The following is an 11,506-nucleotide window of genomic DNA, read 5'->3' on the forward strand; positions in this document are numbered from 1 at the left end:
CGTTTGGATTGTGGGAATGGGAGTTTGGAGATTAAAAGGTGGGAATGAGATTGATAATTGATTGATGGGAATACATGAAAATATGCCAATACCTTGTTTGGATAGTGGGTAGAAATATATAGAAAATAAATAACAATTTTACAAAAATACCCTTACTAAGATTATTATATTATTCTTTTTATTAATGGCAAAAATGTCATTTTCCCCCTATTTCCATTCCCATCCATTTATTACCTACCCTCCCTAAGTAATAAAATAATAGAAGTGATAGTTATTAAAGGGTGGTTATTTTTTTTATTTTTTTTTTATTTTTTTTAATAGAGAGCTAGATTTTAATTGAGTGATACGGGTAGTTATGAGTAACAAACTAACAATGGTGGTTATTGGTTATTTTTTTCAAAAAAAAATAAAATTAAAAAATAGGAGGGCTAGAATTGCAGGGATGGGAATTTGGAGTGTTGTGAATGAAAGTTGGAGAAAAAAACACTCTTTATTATGTTGTTTTTTTTAATAGAGGGCTAGATTTTAATTGAGTGATACGGGTAGTTATGAGTAACAAACTAACAATGGTGATTATTGGTTATTTTTTTTCAAAAAAAAAAAAATTAAAAAATAGAAGGGCTAGAATTGCATGGATGGGAATTTGGAATGCTGTGAATGAAAGTTGGATTATATATTAGATGGTGAGAATTCACCCATAAATAATCTCATTCCCAAACCCCTTTTTATTCCCATTCTCACCAAACAAATAAGACTTATTTTTTCAATTGGGATTAAAATTCCCAATCCCACCCTCAACTCCCACTTGCCAAACATGCCCAAAGAATACTATTACAAAGATGAGGTCATTTCCCAAAATTACCAAAATTACCTATCTCAATAGCCAAGTCGCCGAGATGAGGTCATTTCCCAAAATTACCAAATCAGTTTAGGACTGATAAAGTTATAATCAATCTGCGTTCTGCAACATAGCTAACATCTGTCATCTTTACTTTCATTCACCTAATTTTTTTTTTTCTGTTTCTTACACTTCCTCCCTTCTTCTTCTTCTTCTTCTTCTTCTTTTTCTTTCTCCAGCAATTTTATTTTTACTCTTTGATACTTCTTCAAATTTAGGGCAACACAGAAAATAAACAACATAAAAAAAAAATGTTCAAATCCAAATTACAAGAGTATTGTCAATCAAAAAAATGGAATCTTCCAGAATACTCGACTACAAGAGAAGGGCTTGATCATTGCCCTCAGTTTCAGGCTACTGTAACAGTAAATGGCTCAACTTTTACTACTCCAAATCCCTCCAAATCTTCTAAAGAAGCCCACAATTTGGTTGCTAACATTGCTTACCAACATCTTACTGGTAATTTTTGCTTCATTTTTTTTTTGTTGTTGATTTTGGGGTTTTTCAATATTTGGTTAGTTATCTCCAGGTTGGTTTGAATGTTTGATTATGTTTTGGATTGATTTTCTGCTTTAAATTGTCTGAAATATCATGTTTGGGGAAATGGGTTATATTTTTTTTGGATTATATCGAGGTGGGTTGGTTTTTGGGTTATTTTTGTGATTTTGTATCAATAATTTTTAATGGTTATGTAATTATAAGAATTTAGAGCAACTACAATGCTTGGCTCATTTATTTAATAGCTTGGCATGCCACATCATCTTCAGCTATAACAATTCAAGCTATTTGTTGCTCCAATGGTTAAGCTAGTTGTAAATTAATTTATTTATAAATTAATAATATTTTTTATCTAATAAATATTTTCCAAGCTAATTAGCTCTACAAAGCTAATTTGCTTGCCAAAGCTAATCAACAAGATGTGCAACAATAGTGTAACTAATAGCTTAAGATATTTAATATTTGCAAGCTAGTCCATTTTTCCAACCATTGGAGTTGCTCTTATAATGAATGTTCGCACTTATGAGCTGAAAAATTGAATGGAAATTATTATATTAGAACAGACTACTCCCTCCGTCCCTAAATTACATTTCTATTTTTAGCATTTATTCCTCACATAATAAAAAGGAGCAATATAATTTAGGACGGAAGGAGAAGTAACTATTACGGAGTACGAGTACTTGTTTATTCAAAAAAAAAAAAAAACTTTTTGAAAGAAAGATAGAGCATATATTAATCACGAAGAGAAAATAAAATAAAACTTTACTTGTATATATATACAAAGTATATAATTATTTTCATTTGGTTCATTTTACTTTATTTTTGCTGAATTGAAATTATATTACTAAAACTTAAATTGTTCTTACTAAACGGAAATTAGTTTAACTGATTTTTAATTATATTTATTCTTTAAAGTCATTGATTTTTATTTAAATGAAATTATTTATACTTAAATGAAACTATATATACCAAATATTTTATTTTTATGGTAGAGTGAACAGAGCCTTAAAGGCATTTGAATTACACACTTTAGAAAAAAAAAAATGGTATTTGAATCACAGTAGCGGTTGTGATTTTTCTTACTTGTCATCAATTGTGAAGTATTGTGAGAAACAGTTGATATCAACTAGTTTGTTTTTGCTGGAAATGACAGTTTAGGATAAGGCTTTGCATGATACAGAAATGGTTGATTTTATATATTTCTGAGATCTGAACTCTGAAATTCTGTTTGGATGCCCAAAATAATCTAGTAATGGTTGAGTGAATTTTGGCATACATTTGATTAAACATGATTGTACATCTCATACCATGACTTTTCCTGTGGGCGAGGAAGGGTATGTGTGTCCTGTAGTTCTGATATCTTCTAGAAGTAGTGAAGGGTAGGAGGAAGAGTTAGCAATAATAAAAAGGAGATTAACTAGTTCTTCAAAAAAAAAAAAAAAAAAAAAAAAAAAAAAAGAGACTAACTAGGAAGAAGGGTAAAACTGAAAGATGTTCAAGTGCCCTTTAGATTGCAGCTGGAACTAGATGCAAATCTGGTGGGTTAAGGATAATCTGAAAGATGGGTTCAGAAATGATGCTTGGCTTGCTAATCCTAAGGGTTACTCAGTTGCTAGTGGTTATGCTTGGTCAACTCAGGATTCTAGTACAGTTGACTGGTGTAACTGGGTTTGGAATAGGTTTAATGTTCCTAAACACAGATTCATTTGCTGGTTGGTCATGTGGAGAAGGATCAAAGTTAAATTTTAGCTTGCAAAGTGGGGCATTATGAGTGATGATCTTTGTCCTCTTTGTAATCTTGAGCTGAGACTATTGATCATCTATTTTTTTTATTGCTAGTACAGCAGGAAGTGTTATTCTCAGTTGCCTAATGAGATTAGGGTCCAAGTTAATCTTGTGCGTATTGAGGATTGTAATTCTAAGCTGGATCAGGTTTCAGGGAGGTTCAGAAGGAGAGTCATTCAGAGCTGTTTTGCTGGCTTATTTACTGCATTTGGCAGCAGAGGAACAAGGTGGTTTGGGATAAGTGTCTGAGATGTCTAGAAGCTGTGACCAAGGACTTGAAATTTGTAGTTTTTCAGAAAATCAGCTTTGTTACTTTGTTACTCCTGTTAAAACAAGCAGGAATAACATAAACTGATTTAGGAGTATTTTGTTCCTGGGTAGGACTGGATGAGTTGTTTGATCTGCTTTAGGAGCAGATTTGTAAAGATTGTTTGTTTTGGTGATTAATAATATTCTTTTTGCTTTTTCAAAAAAAAAAAAAAAAAAAAAAAAAAAAAAAAAAAAAACTAAGAGGAAGAGTTAGCATTATATATATATATATATATATATATATATATATATATATATATATATATATATGTATATATTACTATGCAATTAAAGAACAAAGATATTCGCAACAATATAAGGAAATTAACACTTTTATTCTGAATATTTTTGGTTTGATTCTGAAATAATGTTGAAAAGAACAAGTCCTCCCAAATGGGTTAACCTGGCATATTTCATCCATAATAAGTTTAAAATTTGTAATCAATAGTGATATGCTTTATGTTTTTTTTTTTTTTTTAGTTGTATTTAATTTTAATTTTTAACTCTATATTTTGGAGTTTCATGATTATAGATTTTCTACTAAGGCATGAATTTAAATTTTATATTTTTGGTTATCTAGAAAGACTCTCAATTAAGGTAAGGGGCTTGCTCCCTAGTCCCTAATAGTCTCCTTACTAGTGCTTGCAAAATTGCTACAAAGGCATTTGTAAATCAATGGGGAGAGGATTTTCATACCCTGTTTCATAGTCTTAAAGTGCTTTTGTAGAGGAAAGACAAATCCTGATGGCATGTGTTGCTAAAGAATAGTTTGATGTGGCTTGTCCAAAAGGCGTTAAGGTGGTGGTTTCCAAGCTAGATTTTGAGAAGGCATATTTTAAGTGAGTCGAAATTTTCTTGATGTAGCTCAAGTGCAAGGGATTCGGTAAACTGTGGAAGCATTGGAGTTGTGGATGTTTGTCTAAATGTCTATTTTCCAGTTATTGTCATTGGTACCTCTGGAGAGTAGATTTTGACAGCTTGAGGGTTACAATAGGGGGTTTCTTATTTCTGCTTTTCTTTTCACTTAAGTAATTGATTTTCTTGGGAGAATGTTAGAGAGAGGGTGATAGAGAATGAGATAAGAGGTATAAATATGGGGAGTGATAAGGTACATATTTATCATTTGCATGTGCGATGACTCTATATTGTTTTTGGCAGCTGATTTTGACAATCTCAATCAAGTCCTCACAAGGGATACAAAATTTTGGAGGTGATATTAGGATATAAATATTAGCATCTCTAAGTTAGTATAGCAAGGATTTAGCTTGTGCATCCTGATCTTCAGTATAGTTGGGTATTAGATTGAGTGGTGGCCTCTTAGTTATTTGGGTTTGTCTCTTGGAGGCAAATTGGAAAACCTACATTTGGAATCCTTTTGTGGATTCCAACGAGAAATAATGGGTGGAAAAAAGGTCTACTTTTCTCCGCGTGGGTTCAATCATGTTTGTCTATTATCCTTCTCTACTATTTATTCAAAGTTTTGGATTTGGTTTTGATTGCAATGTTTGCAAGTAAGATGAGAATAAGGCGATGGACCTTTTTGGCTTTGGTCTTGTGATGTGCACACACAGTGAGTTGGGATTTGGTGTGTCGTACTAAGGACGAGGGAGAATTAGGATTTAGGGTATATTGGTGTCAGGAGATGAGATATTGCTGTTCTTGAAATATGGTTATCGCGTTTTCTTGCAATTTTGATTTCTTTCAGAATAGAGTTATCAAGGGCAAATACGGGTTGCATTAGTAGCTGTGAGAGTGACACATGCGTTCACATTTGTGCCCTTAAAAGTTCATTTCACATGTGTTACCCACTTACCCTTTCTTCTCAGTTTAAACGAGGTTCAAAATAGGGTGGGTTCTCGCTTTGTCTTTGGCAAGATTTTGGTGAGATCAACCTTTTTGTATTTGCTTCCCATGTTTATTCCAATTTTCTTCTACATAATGCACCAGGTGTCATGCTTTTAATGCAATGATGCTTGGGATATACATGACAGGGAATTGGAGGAGCATTTTTCCTTAATGGAAATTTTGGACTTTCAATTATCTGCAATGGAGACTCTAGGGTGTGGATGGGGCAACTTCTCAAGCCCTATTTACTTGTAAATTGTTTCTAAGCTACTTGATTTAATCCCCTCAATCCCTCACTATCCAGCCTCTTTGACAACAAAATTTATTTGGAAGGTGAGCTCTTAGTGTGAGGGCCTTTGCATGGACTTTGGCAGTGGGCTGTAATAATACTGTCAACATGCTCTAAAAGAGAAGGCCGGGTTTGGTGATTTCACCAGACATTCTTATGCTCTGGGGATCTGCTAGTAATCCTTGTTCACATGTATCTCTACATTTGATGTGCCAAGATATCTTTGGAGGGGGCCGTTTTCTTTGTATGAGGAATTGGTTTTCCCTTTAGAGGTTGTGGATTGGTGAGTTTTGGAGGGTTTGGTATGGGTAAGTAATTGTTAAGGAGAAGAAGTTGTGGCACAATGCTTCTGTAGAAATCTTGTGGTATGATTGGTAGGAGCCTACTTCAAGGTTCTTTTCAGAAGTCTTATGTCTTGTCAATTATAACGGGACAAATGATTTGAATAGCATTGTTATGGGCAAGGGGGCTGGGATTTTTGAGAGGTTCTCAATTGTTGAGGTTCAAAGAAACCGGCTTAATATGAAAATTGGTTTCCTTTTAGAAGATTTGTCCTCATTGTTTTGTACTCTTTATTTCATCTGATCAATACACTTTCTTTTTTCCTTTTAAAAAATAAAACATGCCATCAGGCTGGTGCATATTTTTAACTCAAACGTAAAGTTTGTGTTGCGCCTTTAAACTCTATGAAAGTCGAAGCTTGATTTGGCATTGTAGATGCTCACATAACTTATAGTGGTAATTTATAGGATCTTTTATGGTTTTATTTATTTATTTTTTTTTTTTTTTTTACAAACCAGCTTCGTCTACACTGGAATAAATGTACATTGATATATCACAGAAGATTACGACAGCTTAGAACTATTTCACTTTGATTCGCAATTTGCTTCTCATATAGTATTTGCTGGCTGCTGCCAACAAACAGGATTTTTCTTCTGTACTTCACTGCTGGATTCTGAGCTGGGAGTAATTTTGAAATTTTTTTGCAGGTTCTCCTAGTGCAAACAATGCTTTACAAGTTTCACCAACTTATGTTGATGCCCAGCAACCCAAAATGAATGAACCTTTGCAAGCTGCTGCTGGTAGTGATGTAAACTTCTCAAGTCGGGATGATAAGAAATTTAAAGGTGATGCAAAATGTGTGTTTAATCTTTATTATTCTGAATGCTTCTATTTGTTCCGTTTATAATTGAAATTAAACTAAAAACAGATTTAATACATCTTAATTTAAGTCTCTTGTCCCTCCTTTTTCCAAGCGTTTATCGATTGGTCTTAAACATCTCTGATGGTGATTTTAGAACACCTCCACAGTTCTTTACTGAAAGGTGCCTTAGTAAATTCTTTCCTCAATGATTGTTAATTAAAGATACTGCAGAGTACTGTATTTTTGGTTATAATATGTGAAGTATGGTCCATACTGATTGTCTAATAGGAGTTGATTTGTAGTCTTTGATAGTTGCATATACTTGTAAAGGCTGTCTTTGAAGTTATTTAGCAACATTGTCTATTGGTCTTGGCAAAGATTGATGTTGAAGTGTCAGGACATGTATGTCTCTATCAAATGGTAAACAATATGGAAACAATTAGAAATAGACAAATACATAACAAATTAACAATGGTGGGCCGTGGCACAATAACCTATAAGGAAGGAGGAATCGTCCTCCCAAACTTTAATCATCTATCAAACCTGTTATCAATAAGAAATCATTTGTACATTTGGTGTTTCTCCCTTGAGTCACCCTAACTTTGGTATCTCGCACTTGAGCAATCCTAATAACAATATCTCTCCCTAGAGACATTCCATGTTATCTTGAGACCTTTTCTCAATATTACACACTATAACTCATAGCTTAGTTTTAAAAGGGGCAAGGCACACCAAGGCGCAAGGCGAAGGCGCGCGCCTTTTGTATGCAAGGCGCATGTATTTATATATTTATTTCAAATTAATTTTTACTTTGATTGTACTTAATACCAATTAAAAAGATTCATAATAAATTAAATAATGATATATGTAAATCTAAGGTAGTCTGAATTTGAAAAATGTCTATCATTCTTCAATTTATAACTTAAATCTTAGTTATTTTCCTTGAGGTGCAAAGGCGCGCCTTATCAAAGGCGCTTTGAGGCGCGCGCCTTCCGTAGGTGACTGAGCCTCGCCTAGCTAAAGCTCATTTCCCATTTCCCAGATGGGAGTTAGGCGCAGCTTTTTAAAACCAAGACTCATAGTATATTTATCCCATGTTTACAGGCTAACAATCACGTAGTTCAACTAGAACTAGAATTTCCAACATAATTAAGAAAACTATCTTTTCCTACTTATAGTCAATATATTGTTTCCTAACTACTACCAAACTCTTATTGTAAAGCAAAAATAACATTTCTATTTTCTAATACAATACAAGCAACTTATGTTTATCCTATCCTTATACAATTGACTGGAAGAAATTAATTGCTGGACCCTTTACATGACATGGGCCATGTACATGACTCTCTATCCAACATCAAACCCTTCTTCCACCATATTCCATTCCAAACTTCCCTCTTAGTCTCACCCATGCGTTGCTTGTTTGCATCCCTACCTTGCAAACCTACTATCATATGAGATTTGTTGGGCTCCACCCCCCTTCTCTTTCCAACAATAAGAAGGAATCTTTTGATTACTATAGCAGGCATTTACATTTTCATTCATACCATACAATTGCAGGCCATACACTGACGCACATTTATCTCACCAGAACTTCCACATGCAGTGTTTGAATATAGAAGTATCACTCTGCCTAATGTCCCTGTTTTTCTTAAATTTAATCTAATTTAATTTTAAATTGATGTATGAAGTGTTTCTTTTTAAGCTGAGTAGTATCTTTGTTCAGTCCACTTGCAATTAATTCAAAGTTTGATATAGCTGTTTATATAAAATTGCAATCTTGCATGCTGGTCTTTCATTTTTTCTTTATTAAATGAAAAGATACAAGAGTATCAAAACACTGTGTCGCAGCATCTAGACCCGTTCTTTAAAAATACCATGAGTACGGAAATTGGTGCCTAATGTGGCTTAGTCAAAAAAATTAAACAAACTCAAAAAGTATAAAAGTGCAAAACAAAAATTTGAGTTTGCTTGAGAAGTGAGAATTACTTTCCTTTGACTAAAAAAAAAAAATAACACAGGTGTTTTACCTAGCTTCGAAGTGGATCCTGGTAAATTTCATTGAAGCAGAAAGCTTCTAAAAGTTGTTTTCTGTTAGAGAAATGGAAATTTAGACATCAAATAGGAGGGAGAAGCCCATTGATTTTTGCAGTATTTGAGACCTCATATTTCTTGCCCCTTCAAATTGCAGTAATAGACAAATTACCTCATTTTTCCTAAAATGGTTTTTGCTTGTGGACATGAAGTTTTTTTTCTTCTGATGTTTGAAATGATTCTTCTATTGGCTGTTATGAGGCTTCCATTCTTATTCCTCACAGGTTTTGAAGGCCTTGGATTAACTTAGTTGGACATGTCTGTAGGTTTATTATGCCATTTTGGTTTCTGCAAGGACATTGTAATTAGCATTTCTCGTGTTTTCGTTTGCTTTCTTCAAAAAAGGAATTTGAAGAAAGTTTCCTTTCTCCCTTTTTGGAATAAATTTAAGAAGAATAAAAAATTTCATTGCTTAGACATCTCGTTGAGATTATTATTACTATTTTATATTTTATAATATAATGCCTACAGCTAGGAAATGAAAACACTAATCATCATTGACACACCATTTCTAATTTTCTTCATGTGCATAATCATTGGCGAAACATGGCTTGCTAAATTACCTTGTATTATGGAGCATAATTTCAGAGCACTAAAAGTGATGCTTATTACGCTGTACTTACTAGCTACTTACATTTGTGTTCCTTATTTCTATCTAGGAGACTTCAATCTCTTTGGTTGGGATTCGGATGGATATTTGAGCTACTTCATGCTGAATCTAGGCTCAGTACAAAACCTGAAATAGATCTAAGGCATTATGTTCTTTTCAGCACTAAAGTGGGTAGCATCCACACTAAATCTATAGATCTTCCTTTGAATATGCTAGGAGAGCCACATTGCGTGAATTGTGTCATGGGGTGTCAGCTGACGCTCCAATTGGTAAAACTGCGATAGATTGTTGTCTTGGCTTGATTTCCATTTTTATTTGCTGCCCTGCGAACCACAAAAGGTATACTGAGTTACTGTCAAATTGAAAACGTACCATCCTCTTCTATCCCTCTGTGTCATTCTCTTGTTTCCCAAAACCCAAACTTCTGATATCCTGTGATGGATCCGAATTTGGGTCAGCCCATTAAGGTCTATACTCGAAGGGCCAAGATGGGTCAAGTTCACAAAACGGGTCAAGTCCACAAGCAAGTCAAAAGCTACGGTAACCCAGGGGAAGCAGAAACAGAATTAGAGGAACAAGAGGAGCAGTAGCTTTTGGCAAGGAAGTCAATTCGGGAAAGAGACTAGATTGAAAAGGAAGATACACCACTTTAGTAACCATAGCAAAAAGATTGTTGTTCCCTAAGCTTTGGAGGTCAACCATTATTAGTTTTAGGTTATGTTTGTGCTTGAGTATAAATTGTAATGTAGAGAGTACTAGCCGTTTATCCAGAAATTTGTTGTGAGAATCCTCATGAGAGTAGTAGCCTAAAGCTACCCCGAGACTAATAGCCTAAAGCTATTACTATCATTGTAACCTTTCGATTTCCAGTATTAATCAAATTACTCAAGCTTACCTTCGATTAGTATTAATTAATCTTAGTTATTGTGTGTGTGAAACCCGGTCTTTGACATATCCTCTTCCTTACTACTTATCTGCTGCATAATGCTGTAGTTCCGGACTTCCGGGTATTGTTGGGATTCCTCTGTGGGATGCTTGGGACTTATATGATAAGACCATGGACCACCTCATGATCGAGAGAGAACTCACTCCAATGTGTGGCCTTTTCCAAATAAGTTAATGTACACGGATGATTCTGGAGTGTGATTGGTTGATGTGTTAGGGGTTCTTTAAATCCTTCCTTGTTTGAATTGCCCCATATATAGGGGTGTACAAAAATTGGCCCGGACCTGAAACCGGACCTGAACCGGACCGGACCTGACCCGGACCTGTTGATTCAGGTCCGGTCCCGGTTCTTAAAAATCCAGGTTCCCGGTCCCGGTCCGGACCCGGTCCAAACCCGGGGTTTTCAGGTCCGGACCTGAAACCCGGGAAAATCGTAATTAAAAAAAAAAAAAAAAAAAAAAAAGTAAACCAAACTCTGAAAAATTGAAACTGAGTTTTCGTGGACTTATTTGTATTTTTGGTGGACTCATTTGTATTTTTGGTGTTTGAGAATCGGGACTTTATAGACTTTATGTAGTTTTGTAATTGATAATTTTGGTTTGTATGTAATTATTAAATTATTCAACAGGTCTAAAAATCACAAAACAGGTCCATATGCAGGTCCAACAGGTTTTGTATTAAAAAAAAAAACGAAAAAGACACAAAACAGGTCCATTAAGGTCCAAACCCGGACCGGACCTGATTTTTCAGGTCTGGCCCGGAACCGGATCTGTTAATTCAGGTCCGGTCCCCGGTCCTCATAATTACCCAATTCAGGTCCCCGGTCCAAACAGGTCCGGTCCAGATCCGGTCCGGTTTTGGACCGGTGTACACCCCTATTGATGAGGGCTTTGTAGACATCCCAAAAGTGCTCATTCGGAGCAATTATGCTATGATCATTTATGTCGGGAGGAGGCGGGAAACTCGTTGATGAAGATTCACCCACTCTCTTCCTCTTTGACTTGCTCTTACAGAAAACCATGATTCTATAAAATTACCAAGAGCTATTATTAGGACAATTTGATAAGAGATGACATAAGAGGCTAGCCA

The 11,506-nt window shown here is 34.8% G+C and overlaps 1 protein-coding gene across 1 annotated transcript; it reads left to right on the forward strand.

The window, feature by feature from the left end:
- LOC110688808 (double-stranded RNA-binding protein 1-like) lies at positions 1 to 10,387 on the forward strand. Its single transcript, XM_021865564.1, has 3 exons — positions 1 to 1,357; positions 6,614 to 6,751; positions 9,522 to 10,387. The coding sequence occupies exons 1-3, from the start codon at positions 1,150 to 1,152 to the stop codon at positions 9,605 to 9,607; spliced, it is 432 nt and encodes a 143-aa protein (XP_021721256.1). The 5' UTR covers positions 1 to 1,149; the 3' UTR covers positions 9,608 to 10,387.
- Positions 10,388 to 11,506: the final 1,119 nt, after the last annotated feature.

This window comes from Chenopodium quinoa, unplaced genomic scaffold (genome assembly GCF_001683475.1).
Source record: "Chenopodium quinoa cultivar QQ74 unplaced genomic scaffold, ASM168347v1, whole genome shotgun sequence".
Lineage (NCBI taxonomy): Eukaryota > Viridiplantae > Streptophyta > Magnoliopsida > Caryophyllales > Amaranthaceae > Chenopodium > Chenopodium quinoa.

Excerpts from the sequence above, each read along its gene's own strand:
- LOC110688808 (XM_021865564.1), top strand. The coding sequence starts at position 1,150 with ATGTTCAAATCCAAATTACAAGAGTATTGTCAATCAAAAAAATGGAAT. Across the intron at positions 1,358-6,613 it reads TGCTTACCAACATCTTACTG|GTTCTCCTAGTGCAAACAAT; the intron begins GTAATTTTTGCT and ends ATTTTTTTGCAG. Across the intron at positions 6,752-9,521 it reads GGATGATAAGAAATTTAAAG|GAGACTTCAATCTCTTTGGT; the intron begins GTGATGCAAAAT and ends ATTTCTATCTAG.